The 12,975-nt window shown below is 40.6% G+C and overlaps 1 protein-coding gene across 1 annotated transcript in view; it reads right to left on the bottom strand.

The window, feature by feature from the left end:
* Positions 1-9,972: 9,972 nt before the first annotated feature.
* Positions 9,973-12,975, bottom strand: part of IKBKE (inhibitor of nuclear factor kappa B kinase subunit epsilon) — a 33,179-nt gene continuing 30,176 nt past the window's right edge. Inside the window, 4 exon segments of the mRNA XM_054980423.1 lie at positions 9,973-10,048; positions 11,238-11,331; positions 12,117-12,151; positions 12,153-12,218. Of these exon segments, the coding sequence (XP_054836398.1) occupies positions 9,973-10,048; positions 11,238-11,331; positions 12,117-12,151; positions 12,153-12,218 (271 nt within the window).

Below are 12,975 nucleotides of genomic sequence, written 5' to 3'. Positions count from 1 at the left end.
GCATGCAGAAAAAATCTACAAGTATGTACTCCCTGCTGAAAAAACACGTAGGTGGTGACTACATGTAATAGATATGATCAATCCACTTTTTACTAGAAATTATTATGGTGCCAGAGGCTGCTGTTGGTCTGGGAACCAGGGCTGATACCTTCTTCCCTTTTAACGATAATCTTGGCAAGAGAAGCTCTGGAGAGGTGAGATTCTGAGAACTTAGTCTCTTAAATCTCTCCTATACGTCTTGTCCCAGCGGCTAAAGGAAATGCAGCAACGACTCCATGGGACCTTTTGTCCAATAGAGGATTCTGACATGGAAACACACATAAAGCTGCTCTATACTGAGTGTTGGTCTATCAAGCTCAGTATTTTCTACTCTAACTGGCATCAGCTCTCAAGGGAGACATCTTTTCACATCAACTACTACCTGATTTATTTAACTGGAAATGCCAAGAACCGAACAATTATAAAACTCAAACTTTCTGTAATACTTTTCTTCCTTCATCTGGGAATTCTTCTATCATCTCATTCAAAAACCATACTTTCAAAGCTCTATGTAGTATTCATTTTCTACAAACTCTTTCAGAATCAGACACCTATACTACATTTGCACAGAACACATGTTTTGTTGAGAGGGAATATGGTTCTGTTTCCATGTGTCAGCATGTCTACATGTGCCAAGAGAAACTGGTTGGAAACTCTGGTTAATTTACTTAGCAAACCCAGCAGGGCTGCATGGCACAGTGACCAGATCTTGAAAAATTATAGGGAAGCTGGAGGAACACCTACTGTTTTGAGCAGACAATCCTGCATTTATTGAAGTCAGAAGGAAAAAAAATGTTATAAAGGGCAAGCATTAGGGACAGTAAGCCAAGTATGCGTGCACAAAGATTCCCATTTCCTGTACACTGAGGGAGTGCCCATTTGATAACTGTGGCTTTATGGTAGTTTAGCTATGATAGCAGTGAAGAGTTTCAGAAAGCTCTTTTATGAAAAGCCAAAAGATATTACTGGCCAGGTTTTACTAGTAGAAAAATGACATTATTCTGTGCAGAGGACCAATCCATCAAATAGTGTGCAGCTAAGCAGCCCTCTTTCATTTTCAAAAGGCAATCATATAAGAGCTAGAAATCAATATATTTAATTCTCAGCATAGGAAAATCTGTGGATACTTAAATCCTAAGAATGGAGCTATGAACGGACAAGAAATATCTTTCTACAAATCTGAGAAAAGCCACAGGTTTGCACAAAAATCTGAAATTAAAAAAAAGGGGGGGGGGTAAAACCTGCAAAATGATAGAAATGTTGCCTGTAGTTTTAAGAAACAAATGCTCTCAGTGGCCGTTTTAAGCAACTACAACAGTATTGCCATCTTCCAGCCTTAGTTCCGTTCATTAAATGGCAGGGGCAGGGCCCTGTACAGGGCTGGTTTGGCCTTTGAGGGAGGACTCAGCCGCCGCCAAACAACTTGCACGAATCATCCAAGTATAGCTGCTGGCTATCATGGTTCACATTTTGGACTAGAATCTGAGAAATCCAGGTTTAAATCCCCACTCTGCTGCTTCGGGCTAGTTACTTGTTCTCAGCCTAACTTATCTGACATGGTTGCTGTAAGGAAAAAATTGCTGGTGAATTGGTGGGTGGGAAGGAGAAAAAGAAGCAGGGGAAGTTGAAGATATAAAGAAAGAAAGAGGAAATAGTGTGGGGAGTGGGATACAGTGGGAATTAAGGTGCCCCCTCTGCAAGTTGCTGTGGGTCCCCCCTCAACAGGACCCAGCTTGGTAGCCAGCACTACAGAGTTTTCAGAGAGAGACAGCTAGGAGGTGGGGGTGATAAGGGGAGAAAGCTGAAGACTTGGGGGCAGATAAAGGTAGGCTGGCTGGTGGGTAGGAAGGAGAGAAGGAAGCAGAAAAAAGGGAGAGTTTATGGAGGCTTTCAGGCTATGGGGCCTCCATCCCTTCCCACTCACTGGCCAATCTGCTCACTTGCCGCTCCACTGCCTCCACCAACCTTCTCCTCGTTGCCCACCGACAGCACTGGTGGTGGAGGGAGGCAGCAGCTTTCACTCCTCCTTCCCTGCATGCCTGGATCACATGGGGGTGGGTGGCTGCGCCTCCATTCTCTAAAATGACAGCTGAGATCTTGCTAAGAAGAACCATGGTGAGATCTCATTTTTAATATATATATATATATATATATATATATATATATATATATATATATATATATATATATATTATTTTATGTTTTGGAATTTTCTACAAGCCTTGGAGTTCCCCTGCATTTGTAGGAAAATGTTTCATCTGCACACCTGGCTCCATTCTTTGGATATTTCTATCCACATGGGAACTAGGTTCAGAATTAGATATAGAGCCAGCCAGTTCAATGGAGAGAGAGGCAAGTTCAGCTCTACTTACTCAGCCACCCTTTCCAAGAATAAATTATTACTGCTGTGTCATCTGCGGACAGGGGAGAGGATGTGCTTCCCCTCTTTCTAAATGCCCCCCCCCTTTGCAATAGTCTCTTGCATAAGGTGCTGTGGAGATTCACACAGAGAACCTTTCTTCCCTGGACAGATTGCTCCCTGGTCAACAGAAGCAACTATAAAGCAGAGAGACAGTCATATCTATCATGAAAGCTCAGCAAAACACTTTTTATTTAAGGTTAATGCAACTTCACTGTCAGAAGTTGAAAAGATAGACTTGAAAGCCATAAATGAACCTGAATTCAGGATGAGAGATTGGACCCATTTTAGTCTTTTTAGATCATGATCACAAAGTAGGCTGTCAAGTTGCCTCAGGCTGAAAAATATGGTCACTCCAAGATGATGAAGAGTCTTATTCTAAGGCATGTCATCTAAGTACCTTGGATGGGTTCTTTTTTGTTGTTAAAATAAAAAGGGCACATGACATTTCTATTACCTATGCAACTCCTTGGATGTCAGCAACGCCTCCCACCAACTTTGGCACACCTATTGAGCATGGGAGACATTTAAACGTGATGCAGTTTAAATGCATTGAGCATGGGAGACATTTAATAACAACAACAACAACAACGACATTCAATTTATATACCACCCTTCAGGACAACTTAATGCCCACTCGGAGCGGTTTACAAAGTATGTTATTGTTATCCCCACAACAAACACCCTGTGAGGTGGGCGGGGCTGAGAGAGCTCCAGAGAACTGTGACTAGCCCAAGGTCACCCAGCTGGCTTCAAGTGGGGGAGTGGGGAATCAAACCCGGCTCTCCAGATTAGAGTCCCGCACTCTTAACCACTACACCAAACTTGCTCTCAACATGATACAGTTCCTAACACTGTTAGGAAGCAGCTTTAAGTGTGTGTCATTTGTATGGCTCTTCTCAGGTTGGCTCTCCACATTGCAGCTTCATTCATACAGTCTTCCAGTGTGGCAAACAGTTCTAAAATGCTATGTGCATACACATGCACATATGTGTGGAGGGGACACTATTCGCTTCCACTACTTTGATATTTTTCCCAAATACTTAGGAATGTCATTTCATGCATTTGACTTCTCTCAATGAAATCTCACATGAATTTCAAATTGCAGAAAGGTTGGAATTAGATAGTAAATCAACTTTTCAGCATGGCCACCAAATGGCAGATGCAACCACATTTAATACTGCCAGTTTTTCACCTCAGAAACCTGATACCCTTTCAGAACTGGCATTTTTCAGGTGGCCATCAAAAATGGAAGAGCTGAAAAGCGCTTTAAGTTAATTTAGCTTTGTAGGTCAAGTCAGTTTGGACATGGCAGGCCTCCCTTCAGTCACTTGTGTTGCAGCCCAGGGGCAGGTGCCTACTCTGACAATTCACTGCCACTCAGCCTAGAGGACGCATTATTAGCACAGAAGGAAATTAATAGTCCATAGACAAGTGATTTATTTCTAAGGGGTGGGGGGAAAGGAGTGCCAAGGGAATTCCTTTTAAACTCTCATACTCCTCATTTAAAAAATTGCTCCTCCAAAAGGGGAGGACATATTCCAACATCCAGCAGCACAACCATTCCATTTTTCTGCAGCCCGCATTTATCACTACAACATTTAGCTCCATCTGCAGCTTGGAGACCTTTCGTTTTGCCTGCATGCCATCCATTGGGGTCTGGGCCCATAAATCACTTCCTAAGCAGACTGAATAGGGGGCAAGGCAAGGAGGCTGCAGCTGCTCCTCTGATGGCAAATAGCTTCCCGATATCATCTTAATGCTTTGCACCCCCAGAGACCCCCTGGGCTTCCTATATCATTGCTTGTCACATTGTGTTTGCTGGCATACAGCTGAGTCAGCATACAGCAGATATCCTCCAATGATAGCCTCCTGAAGTCCAAAGTTAAAAGAAATGGCAGGGATCATAACAAGTCCTTGCAAGCAATATGCCTCCCCACTTATCTAAAAATATTTTTTCAACAAAATCCATTTGCTACAGAAAACTCAGTTTATCTTCCATTATCTCACTGTATCAGTTACCTCCCCCCAGCTCTAATCTCAGGGCTATTATGTCCAATGCACACAAACACACATAATTGTACCCCAAAAGTAGTGTTAAAGAGAAGCCACTTCAGAAAGGGACAGTTGGGGAGGAGAATGGGGGGGGGGGGGTGCTGTTCACTATTTGTGCACCTCCTATCACCTCCTTCTAAGGCAGTTTTCTAGGTTTGTAGTAGTGAAGCAGTAGTCTTTTGAAAATTGTTTATATGTCACTTGATTGCATTTCATACATTTTCAAGACTTTTTCAAATGCTTAATCCAATATTTACTGTCATGTCAGATTTGCATGTCTTAATTTGCAAAAGCATACTTACTAATATGATCCAGAGGACAACATGGAAAATGATTGTGCTCAGAGGGCTCCATTTAGTAGCCTTGCATGGCTCTTGACAAGCCATGTTCGACCACCGCACTCCTTCATAAACATGCATACTCTAGTCCACATGGAAGCCTCTTAGGTTCCCAATCGGGGAGAAAAACAGGACATAAATAAACAGAAGTCCAGTGGCTCCTTAAAGACTAGCAGCTTCACAGCTCATGTCCTCAGGGGCATTGAGGAAGTGAGCTCTGACTCACAAAAGCTTATGCTGGAATAAACGTTATTGGTCCTTAAAAGGGCCACTGGACTTCTGTTTAATTTTGCTGCAACAGATTAAAATGGCTACCCTCCACCCCCAAATTATTTTATCCTTGGTACCCTCTCATGGAAATGCAACGTGTGCAGAGCTGATTAGATGGGGAGACCCTTGTGCTCAGCTGCAATAGCCACACATAAATTGTAGTTTTGTGAGATACAACATTGAAGCAGTAATTCCATTCAGCTCAGCTTCTATATGTGTGCATGTTTGTGTAAAGGGGGCCAGTAACTAGAGGAAAATTCAAATATAATTTTGGAAGCTGTATGAGAAGTTGGTGCTGGAAAAGGGGGAGGAATAAAATGTCCCAGGGAGTGTATATCTGTTCTTGTGGTCCACATCTAGATGGACAGTGCTCCTGGACTGCAGCCAAACATATTATTTCAGTGGTAGCTTCCTACCTTTATTCCCTTTCTTAGTTCAACGCTTCTTATGCACACCAAGTGCCAAGGCCATATGAAGGAGCTTAGAAGGGCACTGATCGCCTACTCCATTGTGGAAAAGAGAAAAAAATATTTATAATTAATTATATTTGCAACAACAAGGCATCTCCATCATGCATGTCTTTCATTGGCTTGTTTCCAGAAGAAAACTTGAAACATCTGAACCCCCAGCCAGGCCTTCTAAGTAACACTGACTGGCTCAACTCAGCAAGGCCAATCCAGGCAGTTCAGGATAAAAAATAAAGGCTGAGACTGGGCCCTCACATGTACATATTTTTGCTCAGTTTCTTGCACCAGAGTAGAACAAGCAGCTCATTAGGGGTATCTGTTGAAAGGAAACTGTACAAAAACTGAGGCACAGCCTTTGAGACAATGTCACATATTACTCAGAGGCAAACCTAAATGCTACACAAGGAAGGGCAGAGTCATTTATTTCGAACATTTCTAAGCTTTCAAAGCAACATCCTTAAAAAATGAATATGAGCCGGGATTGATCTCCTGGCTGCTGCTGGCATAGGGGCTTACACAGGAGAGGCAGTGCCCAGGCATGTGGGTGCCTGGTCAGAACTAGATCTGGACCTAGATGTGGAGGCAGTCAGCACAACCCCACCAAATAAAACTCCTTGGTGTTTTCACCCCCACAGAAGAACAGGATTGTGTTGCATATGTGATACGATTGTACTACTACACAGAATCCTAGTAGTTGATTAGTATATTTGTACAATATATATTGTTTGTAACAGTCTTACATGAACACTTACAGCTTCTTGGGTATATACACCTAAAACATGTCATGTGTGATGTGGCCTTTCAGTGATCATATAGTCACCACCAGGGCCATCATATTACTACACTACAGTTCTTTTATGGTTCTCCTGAGAACAATGACAACCTTCTTACTGGACATACAACTAGAAATCAAGGAGAAGAAACCCAAAGATTCTGCCTCTCATTCAAGGGCCACAATGGCCATTTCTCAAATAAGTTTGTTTCCCTGCCCGCCCGCCCCACGCCCGCATAATGTATTGACACCACATACAAAAATAGCAGGGAAACAAAGTCCACTTAAAAATTGTTCTCCAAACAATAAGTACCATTTTACCCTAGTTTGTTCCATTGATTAATTTTCTTTTACATGTAAAAGCAGCAGTAGCATGGCTACTGTCAAATGAGTAAAGTGGCGTCAACAGAGATGAAGCAAAACAAAACATTTTAAAAAGAGGCTGGAAGTCTCTCATCCCATTATTTAGTTGGCTTAACCTTTGTTAACTGCCCATTTATGTCATGAAAGAATTTGACATACTATCCATGGCTTCTCAGATGCAATGGCAGCGAATTAAAAAAATACATCTAGGGTCTAAGTTAAAACTGGGACAGTTCAGGAAGAATCACATGTTTTGTGGTCGGTGACTAGAAATATCAAGTGATGACTTGTTACATGTTTGAATGGGTCATAACAGATCAAATACCACAGAAAAGAACTCACAATATTTTCCAGTAGAGTCAGTTTACATATTTAGTTGTCATTTGTTAAGTTTACAGTAATCAAGTATCAGAAAGTCACCATGTATCTGCTCGTATAGAGAAGGTCATAGTTACTGCCGTTGGGAAGTTTGAAATACATGGAAAACATTGACCAATATCCTATACATTAATTCAAAATTCTGCACCCAGAGCATCTGAGTGACTGATACTCATTTTTGCTGTTTGCCACAGCCTAACAATCCCTCTCATTTGGGAGAGATGCTACCTCTGAAAATCTAAAAAACTTTTATCACATAAGCCTGTAACACAATCAATCAGAATTGACATTTTCTTCAAGACAGAGAGTTACTGGTTCAGAAGATATGCAGGCCCTACCTACAGAGGTGCGTGTCTTACCTCCCAGCCCACCCAGTGGACTAGTCAGCTTCTCCAGGTATCTGCAACGTAGTGTAATGTATAGATATGGCCAATTCCTATAAGCAGAGTCTCCATATGTATGGAGCTGTAGTGACAATTTGGGGGAATTCCTAATAATAATAATGTTAGCAAAAATGCTGTTCATTATGAAAGAACTGGATACTGCAAATATTTTTAACTTTTAATGCTCTTTATATATATATTATTATAATAATATAATATATATATAAAGAACATTAAAAGTGACATCATCAGAGAGGTCATCATTGCTCATAACATACACCCTTATTTATTTTATTCTTTTATTTATAAGGGATATCATCTCTTATCATATATCTCCTGTCCCCCCAGACTCAGAGGACAAATCATTCTTCTGTAGTAAACCACCAGAAGAAATCAGCAATGAGCAAAATCTGACTAAAAGACTTAAGACACTGGAGTCCTGGGGTAAGACATAGCATGATGAACCATTGGTGTACTTAGCACATGAGAATATTCTTTGCTGAAGAATCTTTTCTGTGTATATCTCCACATGGATTATCATTTTCTGTATGCATCCTTCCAGGGGAATCATCCCCAAAGCATTCCCATTCAGAGACAAATAAAGAATTCAGATGTGCTCCTAGAAGCCCCAATGTCTACATCCTTACTGAGGACATATGTATTTATCCTTTTGAATAATGAACACTACAAAAAAGTCAGCTTGCTAGCTTGGCAGTGCTCCCGCTTATTACAGCTGCAGGACAAGCAGACATTTGCAAATGAATCTTTTCTCAGCATGCACTTGTTGGGATGCTCAAAATTTGTCAGCTCTCAAAGCCAGGAAATATGACCACACTATGCAGATTAATTGGATTAGTGGTACAAAACCACACCAAAGTGCTAGAGTAAGGAGGTAGAATACGTTGATATTTCTGATACAAAATTCTGAGGATTTCAAGTGTTGGATGAAAACTGATTTGCCCATGCTGCAATATTGTTTCAGGATTTGAAAACTACTCTCTCCCTTTCAAGTCCGATGTGGATTCAAAGCCATTAAACCTACAGGAACAACGTCAGAGAAGAAGGTTTAGATTAGAGATTTTTGTTCAGTTTTCTGTTTTGTTTTGTTTTTTTCTAAACAGAAATATTACAGCAGTAACCCTCCCCAATGATTCTCCCACTTCCACAGCAGTCTGCTTCGGATTTTGTTTAAATAGCCACAGAAGCAAAGGGACACCCACAAGAAAAAAGGACCTCGGTCTCACTAATCTGAATTATTCTCATGTCACTTTTTAGTAGCGCAGGTTAAGTACTGTCAAGAATCCCCCCTCTGAATGAGCAACTTGAATAGGCTTATTTTTAATTATGACAATCAGATATGCACAGCTAAACAGAGTTCTCCTGGTATGTTCAAAATTAGTTTATAGTTTTCTAACTTGAAAAAAAAGTTAAGCCTCTTGTGAGGAATTAAATACTCTGTAAGAAAGGAAGGGAGATGTGTAGATGACCAAAGGAAACTTCTGACAAGGGCGAAGGACATGCATGTATTCTGACATTCTTAACACAGCTAAGTCCTGGCATGCTTAAGAGACTGTTTCCTCTTGATCTATATTCCCACCATATATACACACACACACACACACACAATCACAAAGCCAGGGCTAGACTGATTACACAAGGATGTCAAGTTGTCACTTTTGGCACCAGTGCAGCAACATGCCCCAAGTCCCATGGCACCAGTGAAGAAACATAACCCCAGGTTTTTATTTTTTTACTGTGAATCTCTGGGCATGGAGCTGGGAATTGTTTTGATGCATAATTTAGGTGCTCCTCTAAATAATGATATTGATGTGAGACTTGCACCCTACCAGCAGTTCGTTGTGAGTCTCTCATGTCACAGGAAACAGCACCATACCAGACCTGTACATGGTTGGAAGGAACTCAATAGATCTTCCAATTTACACTCTGACCTCATCTCTTCAATCACCACAAAGTAGTTTCTTGATAATCTCCTCCAGGAAGTGTTTGAATGCAGAGCCGTGAGTGAGCATCTTCCAGAAGCGATTTGGTCTGGCATTCATTTGGGCTTGGTAAGCAAAGGCCATTTTAGTTCCTCATTGCTATTTTGACTTTTAATTTCCCTTAGCAATTTCATCATTTGTTTATAAATGTTGTTACCCACATTAGAGCCCTCACAGACTAACAGTGAAATCCTAAGCAGAGTTACTCCAGTCAAAGCCCATTGAAACCAACAGGTTTAGACTGGAGTAACTCTGCTTAGGATTTCACTGTAAATATTATAAATTTACAGGAATAGGATATAGAGAGAAATTAACTTTATCATCAACTCTGCAAAGACATTATTTTACCCTTTGGCCTGATCTTGTCTGTTTTACTGTGGGGGAAGTAGACACTTTCTTTAAATGCACATCAGATCATTGTTTTCAAGTAAGCTTGATACCATTGCTTAGGCACAATTGTGTAGGCTACCATGAAATTTCAGAGCCTCTTACTGCTGGATGATGCTGTTGTTGAGCTGCAGATTGTGAGCTACTATTTTCATTTGTTCCTGTAGCTCTTGCATTCTGTTCAAAATATACAAAAAAGCCTTAACGCTGAAACCTCTGCAGCTTCCTCCAACCAAGAAAAGGCCTCCCAATGGTTAATATTCACTGGGTGTGCATATTCACTAACTGGTCTGCAGCTCATCTGAGCCTCCTGAGTTTGACTCTAAATCTCTGTTCCATTTCTATCACTGCCCCAGCACCCTTCTCTGCTGCTCTAAGAGGCTGCCAGCGTCCCAAACTCTCCAACACTCTAACCACTACAACACATCAGCTCTCAATTGTGGGAAGAAATGTATGCTTTAGAACAATGAAAGCAGTTCTTTTTTAATTTGGTAAATCTAAAATATTTCATTATATTGTACATTTCTTGGAATTTTTGTAGTGTATGCTATGACTACAGATGAAAATAGAATTGCCCAAACAAATTATTTTCCAACTGAGAGCTTTGACAAGAGGGTTTTAATTTTGCAAGTAGAAGATTATGGTGTGCAAGAAATATAGATGATAAAAATTAACTTTGGTGGTGTGATATATCCTAAGTCACAGTTGAAAAAATAATTGATTTGAAAAAGACTCCTGATTTATATAAGCATTAAAAACTGTATTGCTTCCTGCATAAGACATAGCAGGTGCATCTGAGTAGAAGGGACTGAGAACTTGAAATATTGGGGTACAGGTCAACTGGAAAAACTCACAGTTGAGAAAACTACTTTTGGAGAATTTTTCTGTAAGGGAGAGAAGTGTCTGAGGAGACAGCTGATGAGAGAGGGGGAAAAAGATTTCCCTTAGAAAGTTATTTAATTTTTCTTTGCAAGAATAAAGTGTATGCTTTTTTCCCAAGAAACCTCATTGGAGATAGCAACAACCTCATAACAGTGTTGTCTTTTCTACCAAAGTTTATAGAAACCCTAACTTGGGAGGGAAAGTGGCATGGTTTAGCACAATTTCATCAGATCTCAGAAGCTAAGCAGGCTTGGTACTTGGATGGAGGACTACCAAGGAAGACTCTGCAGAGGAAGGCACTGGTAAACCACCTCTGTTTCTCATTTGCCTTGAAAGCCCCTTGCTAGAGTCACCATAAGTCAGTTGTGCTCTGATGGCACATATATACATTCATAACCCTAACCCATCCTGTATTATGGTGTCAAGAGAAGAGTACCCTAGGACCATCCAATATCCCTTGGCATTTACATCAGGCCATACATACCCAAACATCATAGCCTGGTGTTTCTGTTTTAAGTAACCTTGTGAAGCAGGAGTGGTTGTCATTTTGTCTTGAACAATTCTCTGAGGTAGCTCTTCTAAAACCTTCAAGAAAATGAAAATGCACATGTCAGTACAGGCACATCTGGCTCCTTTATACTTATTATTTGATGTTATCAATAGTGAAATGCCTTTAAAATTAAGGACAATGTTTAAATGAAAGCCATAGATACCTCTACAGGCCAGTCAGAATTTAAAATGAAAATGACGGCACTTTACACACACACAATGGCTTGCGAGTAGACTGTCTAAATCCATCCATCTATTAAGTGCTTCTGCCAACCAGAAAAGTACCTGTGTTGGTTACAATATTTCTCAGAAGTTCATAGGGAAAACCCTACAAATTGTTAAAGTAAGAGGTGGTATCTAGACCTTACGCTCTTAGTTACAGATTATTATTAATACAACATACAATAGAGTTCTAATGCCTTTCATTTGATATCAATTAATTTGCAAGTCATTTTAGTTCCAAGATCTTCAACAGTGTGTATAAGTAGTCCAAATCCAATCTTTTGAAGCATGAAGAACAATCTTTAATCTCAAGTCCCGCCCCACTGTTTATCCTGTGCAATCTAGTTTGTTTTTCTTCAGCATATTTGCCTTTCAAAACCCACCAGAGACTGGACCTCATCCAGAGGCTTGATCAAGCTCAGTGTTTGGAATCAAACGCAGTTCTTTGACACAACTGTACATGGAGCCACATTGTGGGTTCATATAACTGAAGATGACTGAGGTTCAGAAAATATGGGTTCTACGCTACAAACTGGTATTTTTATCAGAATTATTATGATTGTGTTGATTTATGCAAAGTCCTAAGCTGGACAAAAAAGCTGTGCATTATAGAGGCAATCTTGGCATCTCCACATTGCAGGCAGTTAAAGATCTGTTTAGTTTCTTCAAATGCTTCCTCATCTCAAGCACCTTCCTGCAAGGTAAAACAAAATCTTAATTAAACCGCTGTTAGCAATAAAGAGATGCTTCCCCCCTCTTCTTTTAACAACCTTATGTTTAAGTTGCTCTGAAATGGAAATACTTAAATCAAAATGATATTCTTTACGTATGCAGAGTTTACCAAGGAATGAATTTACAAGCTCTACAATACTCCACAAACCTGGTATATTTTCCCTCCCTTTAGACAGAAATTTTTGTTGGATCCAGAAGTGTCCATCTGCTACAAGGACAGAAGAGGGGATCTGCAATTTGCACAGATATTCCACTCCAGCAGCCTGCTGTGCTGCATCCCATATTTTTCCTGAGGGTCCCCCTGACCTTCAGGACCCTGATTCTGGGTGGGCACAGAGAAATGCGGAAGACAAGAGGAGGAAGGCAGAGGAGAAAGGAAGGGCCCATTCGGCCAGTGGAGTTCTGCTCATGGTTCTTTGGATCCATCCCTCTATTGATATTTTAATTACATTTATATTCTGACTTTCATTTAGTATGAACTGCAAAGCACTGCATACTGGATTCCCTGGTGATTTCCTATACAGGCACTGATCAAACTCAGACCTGCTTAGCTTTAGCAAGGTTGCTGAATCACATGTTTTGAAGACAATGCTCTGAGGTGATACATTTTGCAACTCATTGAGGCTTCCAGGCAGTCATTTTTCTTAGCAAGAAAAAGATAGTTAAGAGTCCAGTTTCCACACTACTATCTTCTTTGCCTTCTAGAATTTACAAAGGAA

This window comes from Eublepharis macularius, chromosome 5, assembly GCF_028583425.1.
Source record: "Eublepharis macularius isolate TG4126 chromosome 5, MPM_Emac_v1.0, whole genome shotgun sequence".
NCBI lineage: Eukaryota > Metazoa > Chordata > Lepidosauria > Squamata > Eublepharidae > Eublepharis > Eublepharis macularius.
Note: the sequence above shows the minus strand (reverse complement) of the source record. Positions and strands in the feature narration are given on the sequence as shown.